This window comes from Neopsephotus bourkii, unplaced genomic scaffold, assembly GCF_033783945.1.
Source record: "Neopsephotus bourkii isolate Nb327-2 ecotype Australia unplaced genomic scaffold, CSIRO-AGI_Nbou_v1 NB_718, whole genome shotgun sequence".
In the NCBI taxonomy this organism is placed as follows: Eukaryota; Metazoa; Chordata; class Aves; order Psittaciformes; family Psittacidae; genus Neopsephotus; species Neopsephotus bourkii.
In genome coordinates this window covers 2245432-2272818 of record NW_026901217.1, presented here as the reverse complement: position 1 = coordinate 2272818, position 27387 = coordinate 2245432, and the positions used below count along the sequence as shown (strand labels likewise).

Here is a 27387-nt window from a genome sequence, read left to right as displayed (position 1 = left end):
TTCAGGTCCCAGTGCAAGGTACTCTACCACCCATCATAGGGAGAATCATACACCCAGCAATTTTCTGTCTACTGTAATTCCCATAGGTGGTAGACTATCATTTTACAGAACTCTCAATGTTTTAAAGCTGATTCTCATCCTGAGGTGGGCTGTTCATTCTGTGTAATCCAATGATAAAGTCAACTGAATTATGGTGAGTAGAATGAACTACATTGCATGCAAACATTTAGAAATAGATAGCCATGGTGTTTGTTAGAAACATGACATTCGTGCAGTTAAGTCAGTCACAGGATGTCTGAAGTAAATAAATAGTGTTAATAAGCAGCATTAAAAATTACTGAAATGGAACATTAAGTAGCAACACTGGAATTTGGTATAATTAGGTGGAAATGTGGAGGAGGCAAAGAAAAATACTGAGAAGTGGAAAGAAGGGCTTATGCTTTGAGAACAGAGACCAAAGTTTTCATGGGAAGCAAAAGCTGAATACCCTTTGGAAAGGTCCCAGTCAAGAAAAATATTTATTTTAAAGAGGAACTTTCTGTCACATTTACAATTTACAGCTCCAACAAGCTGAAACATTTTTCTTTAATTAAAAAAGAGTAACTGCACTTTTTTTTTTTTCCCTTTGTGTATTATACGTAAGAGGAGATTTAAAACCTTCAGGGTTTTTTGTGGTCTTCCCAGCCTTCTTAATCCTCAAAATATCAGATGTTAATTCTGTTTATGCTGGAGAACAACTTGGTGGATGTACCTCCCGCGCTTTAACTGAACTGATAAGAGAGAAGGGACTGAACACTTAATAATACATACTTCCTTCAAAAAATAAGTAAGAGTATGAAACATTAATAGAATTACTTCATATTAAACTATCTAAAGAAGGTTTTAAACACAAAGGACCTTGTCATTCAGGTGACCCCATAGGTTAAGTGCTCTGTCTGGATAGAAAGAAATTGGAGGAAATCTGGGCTCCACTGGACGTTGTCTCATCTCTAACCCTTACAAGGGGCTGAGCTGTTACACCCACATGCCTAAGCCCAGGCAAGCTTTTAAAACATCAAACTGAAGGCTAGCTCCTATGAGCCAAGGGACTTTGCAGATCAAAAACTGAGCAGAGAAAGGAAAAGAGAATGGACTAAAAGCAAGAGGAAGAGATGAGAAATAAAAAGGTATTTTCTTGGCGACAAGAGCTGGCTCAGCAGAATTACTTGTGTGCAGTTTGGATCATCTTTGTTCAAAATAAAACTTCTTGTTCATTTTGAACAGAAAGATACCCAGAAGCTGGGGCATTTCTCCTTTGTCTGTAGAAATCTTAAATCACTGTAAAATACTGATTCTGTTATGACTTTGGATGCAGCAGTATTTGTTTCACGCTAACCTGACAGTTTCTGTCAGATTCACCACAAAAGACATATGATACAGGAAAAGTTCCTATCTGTGATAGCCCCCATAGAAAGAGCTGGACTGATGATAGTGACTTGATTTCTAGACAATTTTCTTCCACTGAAGATAGAGCAAGTGCTTATGACTGAGGAGGGAATTTGAAGAGAGAGTAGCTGGTGGATTTTGTGTTTAACAGTGTTGTGGCAATTTACAGAGATATACAAACTGCCAGGTACAAAAACAAACATTTTGAAATTATTTCTTAAGAGTATTTTGCCATGATGACTGTAGTACCTACCATTTGTTTTGCAGGAAGTTATTTGCTCAGGAAGAGAAGAACTCTCGACTTGTTTTACTTCTCAATGTTTTATTTAAATCTCAGTGAGATTATGGAACATGGGAAAAGACCTCCTATTTCATGGCTGAACCTCCTTTCAAATCTCCAGGCTCAAACAGAAATGCACAGTATTATGTGAAATATATACTATATACAGCCTTGTATACTTGGTTGCATCAAAAGAAGCATGACCAGCAGGTGGAAGGAGGTGATCCTGCCCTTTTACTCATGAGACCCCACTTGGAGTATTGTGTGCAGTTCTGGTGTCCTCAGCATAAGAAGGACATGGAGCTGCTGTAGCAAGTCCAGAGGAAGGCCACGAGGATGACCAGGGGGCTGGAGCACCTCCCATACAAAGACAGGCTGAGAAAGATGGGGCTGTTCAGCCTGGAGAAGAGAAGGCTGCATGGAGACTTCATAGCAGCCTTCCAGTATCTGAAGGGGGCCTACAGGGGTGCCAGAGAGGGACTATAGTGGTAGGACAAGGGGTAATGGGTTAAAACTTAAACAGGGGAAGTTTAAATTAGATATAAGGAAAAAGTTCTTTACTGCGAGGGTGGTGAGGCACTGGAATAGGCTGCCCAAAGAAATGGTAAATGCTCCATCCCTGGTATTGTTCAAGGCCAGGCTGGACAGAGGCCTGTGTGACATGGCTGAGTGTGAGGTGCCCCTGCCTGTGGCAGGGGGTTGGAACTACAAAATCTTAAGGTCCTTTCCAACCCAAACCATTCTATGATTTTATGATTTTGTACACTGACTTTTCTGTCCAAGCTTTGGCTTCATACTGCCCAAGTGGTCAGTAATGAAGTGATCTCTACTATGATTTCTGCAATATTAGCAATGATGTGAGAAATATAGCTCTTCCATTAAAAAGATAAAAATAAACAACAATAAACAAAACAAACAAAAAAAACACCAAATGCAAAAAAAAACCAAACAAACAAACAAACAAAAAAAACAAACCCAAACAAGAAAACAGAGAAACACACAAATTGGGTCTGTTTAAAATCTTTTTTTCTACATTTGTGACAAATATTATTTTTCCAGATGACACTTGTACAGTAGGTCTATAGGAAATGTCAGCCAGGGAAAAAAAAAAACTCCTGCATTAATGTGCATTCTGAAAGCTTTCTCATTATTTCTCATGCCAGCTAAAAGAATGCTAAATAACAAAATAGAATGCAAATAATAAAAATGATGCAATTAAACTCATACAAAGTTGGGGTGCTCCAGAAATAGTGGAGAAATATTGCACACAATATTTATGCATATATGATTCCCTTAAGAAAGATAGGGTACTGGTTTCATGCACACTTTGTATTTTTATCACTCAAATTATGGAAAATGAAAAAAAATAAATTAAGGTAATACTGTGCTATGGAACAACATATAGTGATGAGTACAATGGGATCTGTCAGGAGTTATCTTTATGGATTCTTTCAAAATAAATGTATGGGAACTGCAGTAGAACCAAAAAGGAAAGTTCAAAAACTACAAATTTATGAGATTTTTAAAAAAGAATGAGGGTGATTTCTTAATTTTTTTAGCAAATTAGATTACATATAATATTTTCCAGAAATTCTTGTTTCCCAAATTTTTCTTCTAAACGAGAGAAGGAGCAATCATTCCTTGACCACTTTCTTCATATGAGGAATGACTATATAGGTCTCCAGCTATTCTTCTCTTAGTCAACTCTTTCTAGTTTAGGTAAGCCTTTCTCTTACGGAAACTATGCCCCACCCTCAGTTGTCCACAGATCCAAAAGTTGGACTTTTAGGGGGAATGTCACAGAGAACAGGACTATATACACAGTACTAGTCCCTGAAAAATGAGGAATACCCAGTATGTCTGTCCAGCCTGTCCTGCTTTTAGGCACATAAAACTGTGAATTTTAGTGAATGCACTGGTCCAGAAACTAAAGCACAGTAGGACACAAAACAGAGATTCTGCGCTATTTTCTTTAGCAACAAAAATTATTGCAACCTATTAAAGGGATTTTTCTACAGATAGTATTTTAATGAGAAAAGTTCATAATGTTCCTCATACCAAAATCAGAAAAGGGTCTAGGGCAAGAAGAAAAATTGTTTTAACTATCTTAAAAACAATTTAATTTAATTTTAGAGCAGAGAACAGAATCAAAAATAGCCAGTTCAAGAGACTGCAGTCATCCACTTAGGGAACTAAAAGATTTGTGACCTGAATGGCGGGTTACAGGTAAGAGTCCTACTTGAATGAAAGTAATCACACAGCAGATATCGACATAACTTTATTAAGAAACTTAGTGTAAATCATTTTAAATAAATTAGAAGATGCTTTCATGTGACCAAGTGGCATTCATCTAAATAGTGGAGACTGCCATATCCTGAAGTGGAACTCAGCTTCAGGTGAATGGCTATAGCTACTAAGGAGAATCTCCTTTCTTCCATGCTAATAATCGTACCAGTAACTGTTACCCTTAAAAATAAATGGTTGAGTCCTTACCCCCTATACACAGATATATCATGAAATTATTGTCAGAAGCAAGGTAAATACTGAATTTTGCTGGATTCAGTGAAGTTATTATATCTTCTTTCTGTTGGAGCATTTCTTTAGAAGAAATTTCTCTGTCATAAACATGACACAATAAATCTAAGAGTAGAGAAATAGTTAGTTAAAATTATAACTATTTATACATACATATCGACACATACACATCATTACAGCCTCTTGCTATTTGCCTCTTTGTTTCATTAGTGACTATAAACAACATTTTCAAGGGTGATTTTTTTGGAAAGCATGAAGTTGGAGACCTTTCCTTAAGTATAGTTATAAATTTCACATAGTCATAAAATTCCAAGAGAGGAGTCTTGGAGAAAAATCTTTCATATAGCTAAGAATTTTGTAGAAAATAATTTTTAAGTTAATAAAATTAAGAAAATTTAAAGTCTGGAGCATTTTATATTTAACTCTGAGTATATTTAACAGGTAAACATAGAGAGTGCATGTCTTAGTATAGAAGAAATTTAACATACTTTTTTGCTAAGTTTTAGTTATGATTTTTAAATTGTATGTGCAGGGTAAGTTCAAAATTTAACCCAAATTTGAAAAATATAACTAGCCTGTTTCTGTTATATATCTTTACACCACCACCCCTTTTTTATTTTTGGCTTTTTATCTGCTTCTCCTGTTGACAAAAACTCAACTACTTTCAATATAATGTTTTTCTAGTGTCTCAAATGTGACCTTGATCACCCCTTCTTCAGAACACTCTTGTCACAGACAGCCTTACTTTTCGAGACTACTACTAAAAGCTTGAGAATTTATTCAGTTTTCTGTTCTAACTGTATCTTTTCCTGCTTCCTCCGATCAGTCTGTCTTGAGTGCTGCTTCACCCCAGCATCTTATTTTTTTTCTTGCCCACATTTCTGAACAAGTCTATTTAGATAGTCTGTTTCATCAGTTTTAACATCAAACTCTATCATTACCTGTTTTGCCTTAAAAAAAATAAGCTTCCTGAAATCCCACAAAATCCTAACATCAGGGCAGCTGTCTACCTATAAAATAAAGACATAATTTCATTACCATGTGCCAGTATCCCTGGTTAGCTAAACCCAGCTGGCACTGGAAACAATAGCCCACAAGAAAGGGTGCAGCATGAGCTTTGCAAGGCAGGAGTCCACAGCATCCTTTTCCCAGGATACTTGGAAACATTGTATATTGTGGAAAGCCAGCACAGCCCTTGATCTGACCACATAAAATTAAGGAACTACTCTTTCATGAGGGCCTTATTCAGTATTCTAGTCTGAAAGGCTTTTTCTTCCTGATTGTATTTAACACATGCACTGTGTCTGCCACTGCAGATCCCACCCACTATCCTGAAACAAAGGAGTTGTGAATGTGTTCAGATAGTTTAATTATTTTTATCCCAAGATAACTACATTGTGGTATCATTATTTTTGACTAAAATATTTTGTGAACTGTTTATGTAATATCATTTATCCTCATGAGAGCATAACACCTACCAAATCAGGCAGAAACAGATATCTTCTGTTTGTGATATAAAAAAGCATATGACATCTCAGTGAAGATTTATGACATAATTTTCCCTGATTGGATATTTCCATCTTACACTTTCACTTACTCCTGGGTTACACTCTGAAAGAGTTATATGAAGTCTGTTTCCCTATTTGAAGCCAGGTAGAATTCTATGTTTGAATATTAAGCTTGCTTTTTTTGATTTTAATTCAGTATTTTTGCTCCCTAAATAAAAATGTTTATTCCCTTTTAAAATTTGGAACACAGTATAGTGATGAGCTGCTAGGCTTATTGTGTGCATATAAAACCACATATATATTTATATATGCTAATCCATTTACAACACCCCTCATTTAGGAAATGTATTATTAATTACGATCTGAATTACTACAAAACAACTAAAAAGCAATGCACTAGGAACCATTCTGAAAGTAAAAATACCATATATCCTAAAAAAATTCTTTAACAGGCATAAACTCTGAAGCACCTGTTTTCCTATTTATCTAGATACTAAATGTGAAAAACTTGTTAGTTTAATTTTTCTGAATGTCAGATTAACATCTAATATGAGTCACTGACAAGATAATTGACATTCCTTCTAGATAAAAGAAATGCAAAGATTTCCTATCTGCTCTTTATAACCAACCTTAATACAATGCTACTTGAAGGTAACTTTTTATAGTGGATCTTATACGAAAAAGTATGTAGGGAATGAATAGGAGATGATGATACACAATGTTGAAGGAGAAATAGCCAACTTAAATGAGACTATATACAGGATTCGTAAAGCAGTAGTAAGGGCATAATCCCATGTGATACGTTCAAAAATGGTCTTGGCAATTAGGAGTCAAAGATGAGAAGAAGTTTTAAGTACAGAGAAGGATCCAAATGTCAGAAGAAAATCACTCTGAAAGTGTGATTTCAATGTCATGAAATTTAGGAGTACAGAACATTAAAGGACTGTGGAGAAATGTTTCTGCAAGATTAAGTAAAACTCCTGAATGTGTTCAATTTTTTGAAATTTTTTTATGTAAATGCATAAAGCCTGGAAAAAGCAGTTGCAATACATGGGAATGACACCTTCTAGTGACAGCTTTGGAGGCATGGAGTACAGGGTATGTGGTGCAGGATTAGAAGCTCATTCAACCTGGAACAGGGTTCTGACTGGAAACTCATTCAAGATCTTGGGCTAAAAGTATTTATCAGTGTAATCAATACTAAAAGTATTTATCATTTGTGCTTTTCTACGTCACCTTCAGCTCAGCTAATCCCATCTCTGGCAGGAAGAAACAGGCTACCTCTGCATTTGATAGCTTGTCAGATTTCCTCTGATGCTCTGGCAGCTAATATCATGCTAAGACATTCTTAAAGAGAAATCCTCTCTTCACCAGTCTACCTGCTCTGCTGGAATTTCCTTCTTCCAGCATCAGTCACATCTTTGTCTCAGTTCTTGCAATGCTGTATAAGAAAGGTCAGCTCCGAGCAACACTACTTTGTGGCCTCCTTTTTACCTAGTAGTGGATGACTCTTGTCATCTCTGTTGGATGAAACAGTGTTAGTTTCTCTTCTTTCTGAAGTGGCTTAGGAAGAGCACTGTTCATTTCAGAGTCTACTTCTTTCCTCCATTTTTATTTAGAAAAGGATGAAGTGTAAATGTCAGCTGTTGCTTCTAACACAGCACAATTTCTCTGGTACTCAAATATATAATTCAAAGACACCGCTATTAATGCTTTTTGCAGCTGTTACTTTAAAAAGGATATTTTATGTTCCACTCCCTTAAGAGAAATACCAGATTAAAATGTTACTCTTTTTAAATGGTGCCTGACTTGAAGGTATTTTTAATATGTGGAATAGATAGAGCAATAGAAGATGGTACTCCCTTCATCGAGATATTCCCACCTTGTAACTCAACCCTATCCTACTGAAGGTATCTGAGAATGAAAAGTCTGTTTACATGTTACAGCTGCCTTAGATATCTCACCTTTTCTTCAAAACTTCCAGGCATTGTAGTTGGCAACACTGGTATCAGTCCACTGGATATCCAGTTGTATTTAACTGCATTTTCACTCTTTTTTCTCAGCCAATACCTGCCCTGATGATGTTTTTCCTCTATTTTCTGTCCAGAAGTGTATTCAACATGTTTCTAATAACTTGCTTTCTCCCACTAATATTAGTTATGCCTTCTTTTCTTCACATTCTAACTTTTAAATCTTTCATCGTACTCCACACTTCCTGATCTTTCTTCACGAATAATTTGTATTTCTTTGGATTACCTATTCCATGTTAGAAGTCTATTCTTCTTCTCTTCCTCTTTCAATCTTCACCTTAGTGTCAATCTTTATTTCAAAATTTATCTTTTTTTCTGAAAAGTTGTTCTTAGTTTCCACATACAGCCTTTTCCAAAGGATTTCTAATCAGTTTGTTAATCTACAAAGTCATAGTCCTTTCTTCTTTCTGGAGATTATTCTTCATTGCTCAGTTCCTTCTTGTTGCCTGTCTGCGTTACACCCAGTTTGCCCAGCTAGATATCCGCAGCATCTGTTAGCTGTTTAGGGCAAACCTAAACATGTATGTTGATAAGATATCCAACTAGCAATAAGAACCCTAAACCAGTCCTTGCACTCAGACATGAAACATCTTAATATTTGCTAAAGAAATTTAACAGGCATAAAGCAGCCAAGAGCCAGGAATATAGTCCTGCAGTTACACAGCCCAGTTCAATATTATGTTACAAAAAGTAATCTGAACATTTTCTCTCTACTAATAACTAGTAGGATCTTACCTGTACAATTAAAGCGCAATGTAACCACTTTAAATTTAACCACTTAGCATTTAATTTACTAGCCATAAGTATATATATATTTTGGTTTTTAATGTTAAATTAGGTGACCCAGTTTTACAGTCTGTTTTTATAATACAATAAAATTCTAGTCAAAATAACCACAGAATGTACATACAAGGTGAAGACACTGTATCGTAGAAGAAAGATCCCTCTACCTCAATGAATAATTCATTTGTGAAGCATGGAGATGATAAAAATCTGAGAACAATAAATAAATGTAATCCATACCACAAAGCTTGGGAGTGCTGAGTGGAGGTTACTTACTTGAGCTCAAAGATAGTGGAAACAGTTTGGTTCTAGCTGCCCTGCTGAAAATGCCAAGACTCTTATCTACTATGCTACTATAATCAAAGTTATGATCACAAACTCTTCAACCTCAGGTGCAAAGAAAATACTACATCAGAAAAGCAGCTGTCAATTGTTTCTAAAGCAACTGAAGAAAAACAGGTTGCTAATCCAAACTGATGACAAGAATGCAGAAAATTAAGAGACCTTTACTCCAAAAAGATCTTCAGTGGCTGGCAGCAGAGAATGTAGGAAATATACCGTGGTTTGTAATAATTGCTGTCTGCCCTGGGAAATGGCATCAAGGCCAGAGCAGTCACGGCTCCATGCAAACACACACTCTAATTATTGAAAAACCTGTGTAGAGTCTCAATGTTAATCAGTCTCTCAGAGACTTCAGCTTTATGTGGTTAGTGCAGATTTATGGCATTTTTCTTTTCTTGTTATTAAAACTGATATTTCACAAGGAAGAAACTATCTCCAGACAACTGTTAAAATGCAAAGTTTCAGTCATAAAAGAGAACTGCAGAATTATTCTGAGACTATTCCACAGAGAACTCAAACAAGAAGGGTAAGAAACAAAACATCAAAGAAACAAGGAAAAATGCAAAAGGTGAGATTTTAAAATACTAACTAAAGATGCAACAGTTGGCCTATAGATTCAAGAGGTTATAGTGTAATTAATTAAGTGCTTGTTACAATTAGGGAAATAAAACAGTGCATATGCTAATGCAACATGAATAATGCATAACTATAAGAAAAATTAAAACAAATTGAGAGGTTTGCATGGCCACGTTACCTGAGTTATTTACATTATTGTATCAATGGTGTCCTTAGAAAACAAACAAACCCAGAACTTTAAAATTCTATTACATGGTCACAGTTTGCTTCCTTTTACTAGTGTTGCAGTAATAGTATAACACACAATTACTGATTATTCCATATTTTAAATTATTTTTTGGTCCACAGTGCTGAAACACTTTTGAAATATTATACACAATGGTCTTTGCCAAATAATATACTTAATCAGTAACATTTCAGATTTTATACCAGCTCTGTCTGCAAATTTCTGTCAAAGTAGAAAAAGTTGTGTGTCTCAGTATCCTTTCTCTTACTCTTACATATTACATCAATCTCTACTTTCCAGAAGTACCTGCCACTTCATAAATAGTAGAACCCTGCGAAAGTTCACAGCAATAAAACCATAAAAATTGCAAACTTCTGTGTCACTGACAGGATTTGAGAAGTGCTTGGGAGGGGGAGAGATAGATGTGCTAGTCACACGTCATTTAGTTGTTGTCATGATTTTGAAAATATGAAATCTGAGATCTGATTTGTCTACAGGTTTTAATTTACTAGTGATGGTTCACTGCTCTTCAGTGGCCTAAATTAGCATTAAAATAATCCTTCTGGAAAGACATGCATAAATACTGCATAAGAACTGACCGTAGATTGTACTTATAATTTAGAAGTGGCAGGTTTACTCTGTATAGAAAAGATTGTGCAAGATACCCAATTATCTATATGGCAACAGGAAGTTCAAAAGATGTAACTGGAATAAGCAGTCAGAATGCCTGAATCAAAGCACAAGACTGGAATCAAAAAAGGATATGCAAACTGACACCTGACACTAGCTTTTTATTTCACTTACGATGCTAATGCTTGAAAAGAAAATAAGGACTAAAATACCACAGATATGTGTGCAGACAAGATGCACAATGATTTAAAGTACAAAAACTTGTATGGAAAAGCAAGCAATGTGTATTCAAGAATTCTTTTATCATCATACAAAGCTCTTAGATATAAAGACATCTAGGACACTATTTTAGACTAACTTACAATACACTTCCTTAACTGTGATGGTATGATAAATCATGTCATGTGCACTTAAAAGTAAATCACAGGTGAAGTTTTTTACTACCTGATTTACTCTGAAGATGTGAACAATCACAACAACCAAGAAACATTTATGCAGTCAAGTGCTTTATCTTCTGTAGAGGTTATGGCCAAGTCCAACCCACAACCAGAATACCTATTTCTTGGTTTGGTTTTGAATTTGAACAAACTCCAGGTAATCCTTGGAGGAAAAACATGCACTGAAGTCAGTATTTTATTCTCAGAACAGCATATAAAAATGCATCCCCCTATGAAGTAACTTGATCACTACCAAAACAACTGTGATAACAGGGGAAACATAGAAAGCTAGTGTGTTTGTGAGCCAGGCAAAAGCAATTAGACTGATGATTATTAATTACAGATTATAACTTAGATGTCTATCAATGAATGAAACCACTCTGTAATAATCTAATTGATGTTTTCTATATAGCAGTTTAGATCTGCATATTCTTACTTGTATGCATTTTTATTTCTCAGTATTAGCTACCACACTGCCTTAGCAGAGATGCTTGTCTCTACTTCCCAGAAAAAGTTAAGGGTTTCTCACCCTTTTATAAGAACATCATGCTGAATTGCAACTGTATGCTGATTATGTATAGACATGTATAGACTGTATAGACATGAAGGTCTAGGTTTTCACACTTGTTTCTCTATCTGCATTATAAATGTGCACTTGAGTATTTAAATGTTCACTCTTAGAACTTGAAAAACTGAATTTTACTGGGTGAAATACAAAGTGAAATATCATATTTATAAAGTACAATATTCTACAGTAACTACTGCAAACTGCAGTATTGCTATTGTTACTTATAGTGTTTTAAATAATTGCCATATAAATCCTGTAGTGATATTTTAAAAAGGAGGAGAAATGCTTCATTTGTACAAGTAAATATAATTTACATTCCCCCAAAATTAAAAATACTTAATTTAACTTTCAAATCATACTACAGCTATCATAAATATTATCCTCTGATTCAACTATGTAAATATAAAAAAGTATAACACTTCATTCTATGATACAATATTATCAATTAGTGAAAATACAGCTGACAGCATCAAAAATAAAAACAGAAAGTGAATTTTAATGAAGGCTTAGTTCACTGCTTTTCTAACCTGCCACTTACTGGCCTTACAATAATGAGAGATTATTCTACCTTCTAAAATAAATACAAGATCTTTTTGGATAAAAAACTAACTCAACATAATCTTTTAAGACCGAACAGCAGGCTTGATTAGCACTTTATTTCACTTATAAATGAAGCAGATGCTCTGCAAAGCCTTAAAAAGTTTAAATCAAAATTGTTGCATTAAGCAATCAGTGGCCATATAATAACATATGTACGATTTTTATTTTCTTTCATTAAATTTTATCTTATTTTATAAACCATCCACAATTATATGTCAGTATCCTACTTTTGCCACTGCCTGCACTAGGCATTGTAAGCTGTGTCTTGATGAGTTTTCATGTACATAAATAAGTTATCTGAAATGAATGTACCCTGACCAAAACTTTCCTAGGAAAAAAAAAAAAAAAAAGATAACTCTTACTAAATTTCTATGTGGATATGACTGTGCTATAAGCAATATGATCTGCTTTTCTGGGCATGCCTGCCTGTATACTAAGTGTCCAGTATTTCTGTGTGCTCCGGAAGCCCTGCTTGCCTACTCCCTGTCTGTATGGATACAGAATGTTGTCCCTCTTCGAGAGATGATGTAAACATAATGAGGAAAAAAAAAAAATCTAAGGAAAAAATGGCAAAACCAAGGGACTGCTCTTGTAAGAAGGCCCATTTTGCTAGAAGTTCAAAGAAGAATCAAGAATTAGCGTTAAACTAGAAAAAGAAACATCAGTACTTGAAGGAAAACATTACGTGCAAAGAAGGAGAATCACTAGCTCTTTCTGTAGAAACATCTGCTTGAAAACAAGCCAGATAGCTGTGTGTGTCACACATTTTTGTCCAGTACTGTATATTGATAAAAGTAAAACCAATCAAGTGTAGGATCTTTCCAATGCCAGTATTTCATCCACTTCAGTCATTGCATTGCTATGGTACCTTAAGAACCTATGCCATTTAATTTGCAACTGAGAAAAGAAACACTAAATTGCTGAAGGTTTTTGGGGAACTTGTCTTTGCAATGAGTTCTCTCTGGCTGGATAGCAGGGACCCAGCTCTCCCAGGAGTGTGCAAGGCAGGGAAACTGAATGCTGAAACTGTATACAAAGACTGAAAGGCAGTGCCTAAATTCTGCTGAGGTTGAAAAGGGTAACTATGAGACCTCAACAAGAATTGAGATGTAAAAGTTTACAGAGTAGACAAGAAGATAGCTGTTAAAATTACAAAATAGGTAATTATGAAATTAAAATGTAGGTGATTATAAACTTATATTATGCAAAATTCTTAACCCTGTACTTTTTAAGCAGAAAAGGTTCTGGTTCTGCAAAACAGGAGGAATTCTGTTGATTTCCAAATTTGTTACCCAACACACTGTCCCAGGCCAATTTTACCATTTTTTCCTTCCTCTTTGGTCAGCTTCAGTTTAGCAATGCAGTCAGGCTGCTGCTGGTTCCAAATACACATCTGAAGCCTTTCCCCCATCAGACTAAGCAGCTCTAACTTGGCCTTTCCATTCTATCCCCAGCAATGAGAATGCCATTTTTGGGGATGTTGTCCCCAGTAGTAGCTGGTAAAGCCACCTTCCATAAGTACAAGCACAGGTACATCCTGGGTAAACACTCTGTTCAGGGTTCTGGAGACTCCAAATTCCTCTCAATAAATCCAAGATTAAAGGCACATGGGTGCTGGCGTTACAGTGTATAATCCAGCAGGAGATTATGTTTTTCATTATGGATGTTAGCTTCTAATCTTTTTTGCAGCAAACTCGTATTGCTACCTTTAATATTGCTGTAATCCATCTCCTAGGTGAGCCAGGTGACTAAACTTCAACTTGTTTCAAGACAGAGATACGATGTACTTATCTGAAACTGTTTGAAAAAAATATTAATCACTCTGTAACGTATACCTGGCAACATTTAAGACTAAAGACCGAAGCTAAAGACCGATGTTGGTATGACATAAACGTTATAAAGGTTTTGAGTTGACAGTCAAATCCCAAGAAAAGGAATCTGTAGCATCATCCTCACTTCTTTCTGGAGTTTAAAGATTAAAAATTCAGAAAGCATGATGATTCTGGGAAAAATTATGGTCAGGACAGATGATTCAGATGCCTGCATTCTCTGCATCTGAGGAAACTGTGGTGTAAAATTGCTACATATGTATGTACTATAGTTACAGTAAAGTTAATCCACAGAAGAATCAATGCCAAGAACATCCCATTTCAATAAACAGTGTGCTCTCCCTAAGGCTAATCCGTAAGAAACTGCCTGATACAAACTTCTGTTTCACATTTAGAAAAGAATGTGACTCCACAGTTTTGCCCATGTGGCCACCACAAGACAAAGGCATTTACGTCAGAGCCTACTGCAACTGCACGTAGATCCAAGTCCAGCTATTACCCTAGCAAAATGTCTTTTCCAGGATTTATGGTCCTAAACTGTCATTGCCAGACAGAAGCTGCTGTCTTCCATTTCACTCTCCAAATGATGTTACTTTGACTAGATAAGTGATCAGGAAAAGGCTGAACTGAACCAGTATTACTTTGAGTAACATTTGGATGTCCCTGCAGACTGAGGGGCAATAAATGTCACCTCCACCTCTAAACACTGTTTTGAGGCAGATCCATGAAGAATGAGTGAAGCTGTTCTTTCAGGGACACAGATATAATGGCTTATGCTGGTGAACTTCTGCTTCTCTATTCTGGACATCTTGCAACAAGTTAAAAAAATCTTCCTTCTCTTTGCAAGGTACAGAAAAAAATCAGGCAAACATTGGTGATTCCAGCAATATATCGTTCCAACAGAAGCTCTGTGCCTTGGCAGTACTTCACTGAATTCTCTGGCTTCATCAGTTCAGTTATTATTTTATATTATCTGGTAATTTAGATACAGTTATTGTAGGTTCTTCAGCCTGTGTTAAGATATTCTCTATACTCCCCAGAGTTTTGTATCCTGTTTTATATTTCTCTTGTTTTTACCAGTTCTCACCTATTGTGCCTCAGTATTTTACTCTCAACTGCTTCAGTTATATATGAATGTGATGTGGTTCACAGCTGCTAGTTTTCTTTTGCCATCTAAATACCTTTGTACATAAACGGGGTAACCTACATTTAACTTCATAGACAGTTGTGCAAATCTACTGTATTTTAGTTTTTGGGTTTGGTTTTATTTGATAAATGATTTCTAACTGCTTCTTCCCTCTTTCCATATAAAAATAAAACAGGAAAAAAATTAAAAAAAAAAAAAAAAAGGCAAGAAGTCACAGAGCCTATCCCTAACCTGAAGGGAAAGAAGGAAAAGAGGCTAGCTTGGGCTCCGGCAGGGGGATTGGACTAGCTGATCTTTTGAGGTCCCTTCCAATCTCTAACATACTGTGATACTGTGATATTAGAGGGCTCATTTGACCTAAGAGATGTGGTCATACTGGCTCCTTTGGTGTAGTTCATGTACTTAAGCTTGGCAATTTCCTTAAAAGTGTCTATTTCAAGAAAGAGTAGCTTGTCTTCTATCTTGTTTTAATGTCTTAGTAATAGCAGTAATTATTTTCAAAGCTTTGTTAGTACCCCACAAGACTGACTTTCAAAAGTACTTCCATCCTGCAATGAAGCAGAAGCTGTTTTCCCAGTACTCGTAAAAATAAGAGCCTCTGAAAACAAAGATCTCTGTCCTAACAGTATTGCCTACACAGACAACAGCCAGGTAAAGAAGAGGCAGATGTATGGACTAGCAATGACATTTATATGAATATTCTTTGACTTATTTTCAGTAAATATTTGCAATTTCCAATACACATAAACGTATTTGATATATTTGACACTTGTGTAGTTTTTAACATAAATAGGAAAATCACATATACCTCACATCATACTACTTTATGCTCCACATACAGCATCACAGGATAGTGAAATAGAATTTAGTGTCAAATTCTTGTAACTTTGAGTTTGGGCTGCAAGTGTTAAAATCACATGAAACAAGAATCAGTGCACTATGTTATCAAAACCATTTTTCATTTTACCAGGTGATTTTTTTTCCTCACCTTTTTGTCAGAATGTCTTTGCCTCAGTCAACATTATTCAGAAAATACAGTTTGTAGAAAATATCCACTGAAGAAAAATAACCTAGCCACAAGTGTTTTAAGGATGCTCCCACTTCTTAAAGTCACTTCACAGAGCAGACAATTATGTGTTCAAACTCATGGAAATGGTCTGAACTAACAGTACTAATACTCCTATAGTATTTTGTTAAGTACTCATCTTTCTGCTTGCATCTGAATTTCACACTCAAATATGCTTTTAATATAATGTCAGTCCTCAGAAAAACATATAAAACAATAACCATGTATTCTTGTAAGAAAAATAATAATAATCTTAGTACTAGAACAGAAAACAGCTGCATTGGGACAAAAATAATTCATAGCAGAAGCCTTCAATATATAACAATTCAACATTGCATTTGTTTTGATTTTTGCTCTTCTGGATCCCATGAGCACCAAATGTATCTTCTAGACTAATTTGAAATAATTTTGAAAGTAAATAATTTGGTAGGACTTTCAAAATCAATTGTTAATCTATTATTTGACTGGCAGTCCCACTAATCAGGAAAGCAGCATGACCAAGTGTAAGTAAATACAAATCAAAATGCACCAAGAAATAAATGTCTGGAAAAACCAGCAATGCACCAGGGGATTTTCTGACTTCAAATTTGTGCAAATACAGATTGAGCTTAAGATGTGTGGTTATTGGTTAAACAATTTTTAATGAAATATAAAGACCTATGTGCTCTTAAATGGATAATTTATGTGCATTGTTATTGTCTCTGAAGGTTTAATTAAATGTTTGCCTTGTGGCTAATCAGCTACAATTAATAAAAGAAGCCTATACTAATGTCACTGATAGGGAATGTTAAAATGGCCTCCATTAGATTGCAGTATCACTTTTGTGGCTGATTGAAAACAACAACCCAATGTACCAGAAACTTACACAAAATAATTTGGTAAGAGTACTAAGACAAATTACATTCATATAAAGCAATGTTTTTAACACGGTGCATAATTTTAAGTTCAGTTTGAAGCTAAGTAATGCAGAAGTGTATGCCTGCAAAGTGCTTTTCATCCCCAAAGTTTCTGAAGTTCAATTTTAATATCTACTACACCTAAAAACAGCAACACTTCTTAGCCTTATAGAAGTTTACACAGGGGAGCAAAACCATCCATTAATCGCTAGACCTACTGAACCCAAAGGATTTGATCTCTGGCACAATACATGAAATTTTGTCCTAGGACTATGGAACAACACCACATTATTTTCCTAGACATGGCCTTTCCGTGCCTTTTTCACTTCTGCTATTTTAAGTTACAATCCTCAGTAGGTGAGCATGTGAAATGTAGGCGAGCCTCTACTCACTCTCCCACCTGAATACATTATATAAATCACAGACCAACAGAGAACAGGCCAAAGGCAATCCTGGCTGTCACTGACAGTGTTCCAGAAGTCGACTAGAAAGAGAATTTCAGATCTCCTGACCTCAAAAGACATCTGTTCTATGTAGTTAACATACTGCTATTTATCATTTACACTGAAGTAGTGCACAGAGCTCTCAGGGCTATGCTCCATCATTAAATGTTACTTGTAAATAACATGTATTTACTTATCTGTATCAGTGTTTAAGATGGGAGGCAATCAATGGGTGTAACCAGAGCTAGAAAACAATAATGGAAGAAGGATTTTATAGTAATTAAGAATAAACAACCTGCAGGGACCAAGTGTAAAACTTCGGAATTTCAACTTACTGAGAAAAAAAAATAATCCTTCAGTGTAACTTAACATGAACACCTTTTGCTGGCACTCTTTCTGATTATCTCAATTTTTTTTTTCATTAATTTTAGCACAATCTATTAGACAACGAAGAGAACTGTACTGGATAATTCTATTTTCATCACTCAAGTCATTAATTTTGACTGCACCTTCGATTTAGTTAGATTATCATTCAGCCCCAAGTCATACCATATACAGAATCATGAACTTCGCTCATAGTATTCTCTTCTATTAGTACAAAAAGGCATAATTAATTACAGTACAGTAAGGATATTGGCTGTATACTTTGTCCCAGGAAATGAAAACTTATTTAAGAATAACTTAGTTCTTTTGGGGTTGTAAAGTCAGAAACAGATCTTGTTCCAACACATACCAGAATAAACAGACAATGACACACTGTATACACAAGACACAGTGAAGTTTTCTACATATGATTATAGTCGCTATTTCTATCAGTTGTTAATATCAGTTATACAGATAAAGCTTTTTTTTTTTAATAAAATTCTCTGTAAAATAAACAGTCCTAACCTCATTCTGATTACTATTTTCCACTCAGTCATGAAGGAGACCTTCAAACTCACTTGCCCGAGGCACTGAGAAGCTCCAGGTCTTTGAGGCTCATGAAAGAAAGATAACGATCACTCTTCAGGGGAGAGAGATCTTATTATACATACCCCGTGGGGTTTTTTTATCCTTTATCAAACTGCACCTTTGTGGGCCTTTAATTTCTTAATGGGTTGTTTATCCTTTCCCCCATAATTCATGATGATAAGCTAGATGTCACATAGATATTGTTATGGTGATGAAAAAGTTGTACTGATGAGCTGAGTCAGTGATGTAGTTTGATTAACTTTTTATATAAATCTTTTTAGACAACTTTCCAAAGAAGACAAACCAAGTAAGTTGCTAATGTTACAAATGTTTCAGGAGATTAAAATCTAATGCATACCTATAAGTCTTTGAGTACTAACACTTGAAATAAATAAACATTACCACAGAACTAGGAGGAGATATTAAAGGGATAAAATTCAGTTTATTGTAAAATGAGGGAGCAGAAGTAAATGTACAGAGTGCATGCTGGGACAGTTGTCTCTGCAATGCATGTAGAATGCAGACATACAATGGCATGATAGAAAAGACTTGACAGCATGAGTTTTGGAAAGCAGTATTACTTGTGACTCCATTATTCACTAATAAGTTTATTAGGTGATCTCAGAGAAATGCTAACAAAATCTTTGTACAATGCCACCTTCGTTTGTACCATACATGTCTCTCAAGTCAAAGAAATACTGATTTAGACACTTCTGAGATGTGTTAGATTACCACGAATCCAATTTTCATTTGTAGTAGACATAAAATTGAAGTGCAGTCTCTCTAGATCTTCCAGGCCTATGAATGAATGTTTATACCCTCTTGTTAACAATGCAAAATTCAAATTTCTAGGCATGCAGAACAGTAATGGCCAAGGATGAGAAATAACTTGCCCATTGTAGCCCTTAAACCTATTTGCTTAAAGCTAAACTGGGAAGAGTTGATACTTATTTTAGCAAGTTTTTAGTTACATGCACAGATCCAGTATGAGTGAATGGAAAAACTTATATAAGTAAAAGTTCACCAGTACATTAGTGTTAACACAGTCCTATTTTGCTTAGTTTCCCATTACAGTGTTTGAATTGCCATAAGAAAAGAGAAATGGAAATTGTGATAAAAGTTTATGGTGTCTAAACCTTTTCTCTAATGCTACTCTGGAACATTTCCATCTATGAGCTGCAAGCTATGGCAAGATGAAACATGACAAGAATCATGAAGTAAAGATTTTGGAGAGTTGTTTTCTCTGTCAAATATTTGGCTCATTCCTGAGCCTATAATGCCAGCAATGGAACTTGACAGTGATCTAGTATACCGATGCACAGTATGTATATAATTTGGCATTGCACATTTAAGAACAGTGTATTACCAATTCCCTTTTCAAACAAGCATAAAAGCTGCACCAACACATTAACTAAAAGGGTACCAGCTACTCAAAATTATCAATATCTTGTACTCTTTGCCTCTTTATATTACAGTTTTTGAATATTCCAACATCCAAACACCAAATTTGCTCAAATAAATTAAATTTTCACATAGTTTTTGTGAAGTTGATCTGCTATAAAATGTTATCCATCTTCAGACATTATCATTGCTTTCAGAATTGGAAGACCTACCCCAGTGACAGGAACAAAAAGTGTTAGCAATTGAATTGTTGTGGTTTTTTTTTTTTTTTCCATGGACAGACACCCTTTCCCTTCAGGACTTGCAGGCCAAACATTTCTGAACTAATTATACTGGTGCTGCAACACAGCACTGTAGTAGGAGTTGGTTTCAACCTTAACCACAAAAAGCCTCTCTGAATTAATATATAGGTGTAGACTGCCTTTGATTCTTTTGTAGAGAGTGTCCTCTCCAAGTTACATTTTGTTTGGCGTGCAAAATCCTTTGAATACATATTCAAAAAAAAAATTCTTACTTTGCTTCCAAGTCAAATGACTTATACATGCTTAACATGGTGTTTACATCATGGTGTAAAATGGCTGCTTGTGAAGTACTTCAGAGATCATTCCAGAATACTACCAGTAATTTTAAGTCTACTGGTTTATCATTTCAGTCTACAAGTTTTCTTTGTAAGTTATGTACAGGATAGAGACAACTGTGCTACTGAAGTGCTCCATCCAAAATCCCTGTGATAATTAGTCAAATGTTTTACTGAAATCTCATTAAATTACATCTATAAATGAAACCTGCAGCCTCATTAAGAAAACAAAGTCTGTTTGCCAGGCTCTATTTTTCTGACTATATACACATATGTGTGTGTGCATGTATGTGTGTATAGCAGAACCACAAGTTAATTAGAATTATCTGTCATCATTTAAATTTTTTGTTAACTGACTTTTATATTGGCTGTTCCATATTTTGCTTGTGAAGAGTGTGACATTGATAAATTACCATTAACTCTTTTATTCTTTTAAAGTATCGGAAAACTACCAGCTGTACCCTCTTTATGTGAATGTCTTAGTGTTCCAAGAAATTCTGAATATGAACATCGTTAGTGTATACAACTTCTTGACATGTTCATTCAAAAACTCTCTAATGCCAGTTTTGGTTTAGTAACTGAGGTTGAACAGTCCTTCCATATTATCATTTGAATAGAAAACAACTCATCGATGCCACATAACGTAACTACTTCAGCTGCCATCTTCCCAAATGTGCAGAAGTAGTGTGTGTGTGTGTGTGTGTGTGTGTGTGTGTGTGTTTTAACATACAAAGTTTATTACTAATTATAGTTAAAGCTGACATCATCATTCTTTAATAGGGTCTTCTCACTGTTCAGATCATTTTCTATCATCTTAAAATTCCATTTTCCACATTTTAACTTTGTTGACCACATGTATATTTCCCTTATAACCTTTTACTACCCACAGTAATTTTCTACAGTTCCTACTTACAGTGTATATGTATGATACCACATTTCCTTCTTCTGTTTCATACATGTTTTCCTTGTAAACTACCCTGGGTTTTCAGCAAATGTATTCCCTAGTTGTGGGATTATGTCTTTGTGGGTATCTGGGCTAACATTCTTAAACGGTTTCCAATTATCATTCTCCTATTTCAGATCAAATTCTTTCTCCCGACAGCTTTACCTTATAATGGTATTCACCTTTATAAAATTAGGCCTTGCAAATCATTAAGTATATATATTAGTTTGGACTTAATTCTGTTTGCACATAACAAATGTGATCAAATCATTATGAGTTATATCTGAGGTATGGCTAATTTTTAGTTCTGTGATCAATTCCTTTTCATCTGACAAGATGAGGTCTAATATAGAATTCCCCTGTGTTGGATGCAACACTTTTTGAGTTAGGAAATTGACATTTAAAGTATTTTGAAATGCCAGGTACATTTTAACACAGGCAGCATGAGACCTCCAAGCATATGTCACTCAGATTGAAATTCATCACAGTACAACAGTGTTTTCCCTATATATTGTAGGTGGGTAAGACATAGGTCGTGCTGTTCTCTAGTGTGATTTGATATCAGCTAAGTACTCTGTCAGTTTCTGACTTATCTGTTAGAACATTGACCCATAAACATTCAAGATCATTTGCTTCTGACTGCCATCAACTCAGAGAGAGGTAATGCCATTTTTGAAGTGCTCTCTGTCCACTTGATCCTTCCAAAATACATTATAACAATTGATTTTGACATTGTGGTTTTCCAAACAGTTTTAGCAATAAAAACTAGGTCAAACCTGTGCTAAAAAAAATGATCTCTTCTGCAGGTTTCCAACACCAAAAAATAGGCTACTGAAAAACCTCTGCTCTTTGTATTCTTCAGCATCCTATTATGTTTCTCTTATAATTTTCATTTGCATTTACAAAAAGCTTACTGGTTCCTTCTCACTCTTTCCATTTCTTATAATCTCACAGATTCCTTAGCCGATCTGTCCCCTGGAAGAACAGCTTCTTTGCTACAATAAATTAAACAGCAGGATCTCATCAACAGAAAGCAACAGAAATTTTTCCATTAACCAAAAGCTTTCATGTTATGTCACTTACTTAGCAATTAGGTCTAGACTTTTCTACTTGCTCTTTTCAGTTGCACAAAAGTCCTGAAGGATGTCAGGAAGATCAGAGGTCCCAAAAGAAAAAAAGCCTGCTTATAGCAAGTGTTCATCTATAAACTAAGAGACTGGCCACAAACGTTAAGCATTGGTATGATATTGTCACTGGTTCTTTGCTTGTCAGCTTCAGAAATTCACTTAACTTTGAGACATGCTCCCATTCAGATAAGCTCATTTGGATTTCATTTGAGCTCCAAGAAGCCACACAACCACTCTGTTAGCTGGAGGACCTGTTAATGCAGAGCACTTCGAGTGGTGCTGATTTCTCACAGCTTCCACGTTTTCCATGGTCTAAGTCGGACTTTGCGGCCCACCTGGCCCGCAGGCCTCACCCAGAAGGGAGTCACCAGGCTTGTTCCTCAAGCCCCAACGTTCAGCCGCCCCACGGACACCAAGTGCAGAAGTGCCTCTCACCGGGGCGGACCGAGGCGGTGGCTGGGCCTGAAGGAGGCGGGTTCGGGGAAGGCAGCGAGGCGGAAGGCCGGTCCTCAGCACCGCCCACCCCCGTTACCATGGCGAGGCCGCAAGCGTCCCGGCTACGGGTGGTGGCACCGGGGCCGAAGCCGGCGAGTGAGAAAGGAGCCGCGGCCGTTTGGGGCCACTGGGGGCTCCCTGTGCCCCCCGCCCCCCCCACCCCCCCAAGGGCTCACACGCCGTCTCCTCTTAGGCGGCGGCGGGAGAGTAACGAAGCCATTAAGAGAAGGGTTTGGAGGGCTCGGCAGTGAAGAGCTCATCCTGAAGCCGCAACACCACGGGTAGAGGTCTGTTCCCCTGCAAAGTTCGGTTAATTCTTTCTTATTTCTTTAAAGTGCCTGAGACCGTACCAGAGCCAAGGATGGAGGGTATGTAGGGTAAGAGGACGGTTAACAGGTGAGGAGAACAAAAAGTGTACCTGTTAGTGGCTGCTGAGGGACAGGAAGCAGCAAGGGAAGGCTGTCTTCTGTCACCCACAGCCAGGGCTGGATAGCCACAAAGCCAGAGGAGGTTCAGAACATGGGTCGACTGCCCCAAAACCAAGCGCTGGTCTGGGCTGTGACCTCATCCTGGCTACTTGGACCAAATTCTATCATGAAAGCTGTAAATTTAAAAAAGAAAGAAGTAAATTATTATTTGCTTTAATCAGTCATATCAGTACTTTCAGTGTAATAAAGAAGCATGGCTGTAAGTCAGTCCTGTCACACTCTGACATCCTTTTGTTTTATGAGGTGCTGGGTAGCAGCAAATAGGTTTGCAAAAGGAGCTGGATGTAGTCATGACTACTTCCTAGGCTGCTGCCCCTCAGAAATGCTCAGCTTCCAGTTGTGTTTATGCAGAAAATGTATGGGAAGAATTAGGTGGCAGCAAACATGTTTCCTAAAATGTGCCAGGAAAGACCATTGCGATCAGTTGGTATTTTACCTTTAGCCTCAATGCATGTTGGAGTAATTCCAGCCTCTGGGGAGATTCGCTTCATCATGTGATGAAATACAGCTCTTCTTTAGGAACAAACTGCACTGCCTTGTCTTTTGCTGAAGTCTGTGGGTGCTTGATTAAGTAAATGAGATGTGGCTTGGGCCTTATATTAAAGGAGTAAGATGGAAAGGGATCAGCAGTCTTTAAATGGTCAGCAACAAAATGTATGTGAGTGTAACAGGACACATTTCAGAAGGTTGTGTTGCTTCATGTCTCTCCATGATTGTAATTTACACGTAAAGATTAGAGTTACCTTGGAAATGAGGGAAAACCAGCATTTCACTGTGAAAGCAACCTCCCACTTCTAAAACAAACATTAAATTGGCATTAGTATGAAGCAGAATTATTTTATTTTTTTCCAATCCCAAGCTATGAGTTTGAAATAGGAGTCAGGGCAATTGTTTTAATCCTTGTGAGGCAGTATTGGACTCAGGAAATGTCTGTGTCTGTGCTTCCTGTTAGTGTGAGACCTGTGTGTGCTAAACTGTCCTATCGTACACTTGATGTCTGTGGGGTAGGAACCAGGAGTGTGTGAGCCAGTGAGGAGCTACTGTATGCTCCAGCCAGGTCCCGTGTTGGTGCAACATGGAGCCTGTGACCTGTGGCACAAAACACAGCTACCAATTGATAGCTTTTCATGGTTGCAGTGTCTCCACCAGGGCTTTCCAGGGACTACTTTCAGCAGTTTATCCCTTCCTTTTCTGCACCACAGCTGGAAATGGTCAGCTATTCTGCCTTGCCAAATACAACAGTTGCCATTAAGACATTGTCTACTTGCTTTTTTCTCACGTAATACCTCAAAACTAAGAGGATTGTAGAAAGCTTTGCATCTTCTCTGGGCTTCAATATTGCTGTTCCAAAGTTTAATTACTATTCATCACTGAACAGCATCTTCCTAAAAAGAGATTTTCCTTTCTATATTGCTTGTGAATAGAAACCCATCATTCTCTGTAAAAAGTATAATCTTTTACAGTGATGAATTACCCATATGCTTTTATTCTATTGATTTTGTTTTTCCATCACACACTTCTGTAAAATGCTGCCGTTAACTGTAGGTTAGTTTATTTATAAATAATATTTTTTCTTTCTGTAACAGATGTTAGCATTAGTACTAAGCCCTAAAAGAATGACTTAGGGGAAATATATCCTATCATCTTTTCAGTCTCTAATTGTCTACATTATTCCATTCTAAATAACGCAATTAAAAAATTATTTCACTAAAACTGCAGCAAAATATTGCATCACTGGAATGCCTTTTGATCCCAGAAAGGCTAATACGTAAAATATCTGCTAGTCTGATGCTGAGCATTCAGAATCAAGTTGGTTCATATCTAACATTTATTCCCTGTAAAATAAATTTCCTTTCACTAAATGCAGCAAATGGTTAAATTCTTCCCCCCTTCTATTATATTCTGTTTTCCCATTCCCATTAAAAGTTTCTGCCTTGAGGCCTACCAGCAGGGCATGCAATACCTACATTAAACCAAATTTAAAAGTAAGGGTGCTCCTGCTGCTAACGTCCTCAGATCACAGACATGCAAAATGAAGGAACTGGCAGCTGAAACTTTAATGGTAGGAAGTGTAGACTGAATACTTGGGGAAAAAACACAGTAGCTCTATATGACAAAAAAAAGTCCTATTAGCATTTATGTACTTCAAAATGACAAGCTAGACGATTCTACATAACTGTGGGGCTTTCAGCTTTTGTTTTAAATAAAACCCTGTGTTGTAAGAATAGCTTTACTTAAATTTTCTATTCAAAGGATTGTTATTATTATGATTATGTATTATTTTGAATGTTAATACAGTGCCTGTTGTCGCATTGCACACTGTATGTTCAATCATTTCTCCACCTTATGTATTAACTTAAAATATTACTAATACTTGGATGTAGACAGCTTGAGGAAGAACAGGGAATCATGTGCAAGTAAGGTTCCTGAATTAGTTGTTCCTGTGCAAATCAAAAGCACTCCAGGGAAAAAGAGAAACCCATTGAAAGAAAGATCATGACCATTCGTTCACATTATGTCCTACTGAAGTAATGCTGAGGCCTGAAAAGATTTGTGTGGAACCTGAGTCCAGTTGTACACGTAATGCACTGGGAAAAAAAAGGAAGTTGATTGAGGAGCAGTACACAAAGGATAAGAAACTTTATCATTGTGAAGACATTGTTTCAAGTAAGGTGTGTTTTGTTTGTTTGTTTTAGTTAAAGCAAATATGTTGCCTCAAGCGATCCTGCAAAGCCCAGGGGAGCATCCCAGGTTCATAAAGCAGACTCTTGGCCCCTCGTTAGACCCTGCAAGGTATGCACCTCTTTTCTTTCAGAATTTATGGCAAATAGCTTCAGCCAGCTAAGGTGACAAATTCTGCTTGGGTTTCTTGCAACGTTTAAAACTGCAAAAATCAGAGGCAAAGAATTTCTCTTTTAGGAAATTTTCATAATTAAAAGAGGGGGGAAACCTAAATAGGAAATGTGTTCTGTGTAAGGTAGATACCCTAATTTGTCAAAACCCCTTCAACAGCTGCAGGAAGTTAGCTCTGTTTAGCATTGTTATGAATGTAGGTCATTGAAAATATACTTATTTGGATGAAAAGACAAGATTTTGGTTTTGTTAGTTTTTTGTTCTTTTTTGTTTTTTACTCAGCCACAAAATAGTTTTGCATCTCTCAAAATATGATGAATAAAACTAGCTCGAAAAACATTATCCTGTACTTAATACCTGAGTTAACAACAGTGCTAGGCCATCTTCTTGCAAAAGCCTACAAGGCTCCCTGTTCCATTTCACTCATTTTCATTTTAGTTACTTGCATTCATATATTTTTGTCTCTCTTAGCACTTGTTGGTCTCAGCTACTCTCTGTCCTAGTATGGTCTTTTTCCTGGAACTGCCTTCATTTCAGAAATAATTGTGACTAATTTATTTTTCCTCCTCATTTCCCTAACACCCCCTCCCAACCCCCCATGCCCCCTCAATCACTTTAGCCTTTGGCTGAAAAGTCTGCAACATTTCAGAGTTCAGCAGATGCATGTCCATATCTGAAAGCAGAGAGGATCTAGTAACGTGGAAGCCTTGGGCCCAGTCTCTCAGGGCGGGGGGCTCATATTGCCATATTCTTTGATAGGAAATTTTGAGAAAACTTGAGTTCAAGTTAACAGAATAGGCAGTGAGGATAGAAAGCTTTGTGAGAATCAGTTTGGTCCTTTATGGAACTTTGTTCTGTTCTTTGAATAAAAAGCCAGGTGTATTAATCATGAAGTTTATTTCTAGGAAAAAACCCCAGTAGTTATTTTTTTGTTGTGTAAATTGGTAACAGAAGTAGTGATAGGAAAGCATGGTGTAAAATGGTAACTCTGGAGTAGGTGTCCATTGGATTAAATATATTTTTCTTTAATAAATGAGTTATTTAAAATTAAATAGAAGCCAATTTACAGGTGAAGCAGACTTTTTTATAAACTGTTTATGAAATACTGTGAGTCATCCAGGAAACATTGGGGAAATAAGGTTAAGCCAGTTTGGAAATAGCAAGTGGCAACTTATGGAGGGAAAGAAACAATGCTTCTTTAGCCAGTGCCATCCTCACCTCATTTCTTTAT

General features: G+C 36.4%; 1 protein-coding gene and 1 long non-coding RNA gene across 5 annotated transcripts in view; one reads left to right on the top strand and one right to left on the bottom strand.

The window, feature by feature from the left end:
- The window catches only part of LOC133212546 (uncharacterized), a 72790-nt gene extending 50415 nt beyond the window's left edge, over positions 1 to 22375 (bottom strand). The window contains exon 1 of the long non-coding RNA XR_009725518.1: positions 22277 to 22375. This is a non-coding gene — a long non-coding RNA (uncharacterized LOC133212546). The remainder of the gene's footprint in view (positions 1 to 22276) is intronic.
- Positions 22376 to 22985: 610 nt separating this feature from the next.
- Positions 22986 to 27387, top strand: part of TTC29 (tetratricopeptide repeat domain 29) — a 136165-nt gene continuing 131763 nt past the window's right edge. For all 4 annotated transcript variants that reach the window (XM_061354189.1, XM_061354185.1, XM_061354186.1 and 1 more), the window contains exons 1-2: positions 22986 to 23102; positions 26000 to 26096. In XM_061354189.1, the coding sequence (XP_061210173.1) occupies positions 26011 to 26096 (86 nt within the window). In that variant the 5' untranslated portion in view covers positions 22986 to 23102; positions 26000 to 26010. The remainder of the gene's footprint in view (positions 23103 to 25999; positions 26097 to 27387) is intronic.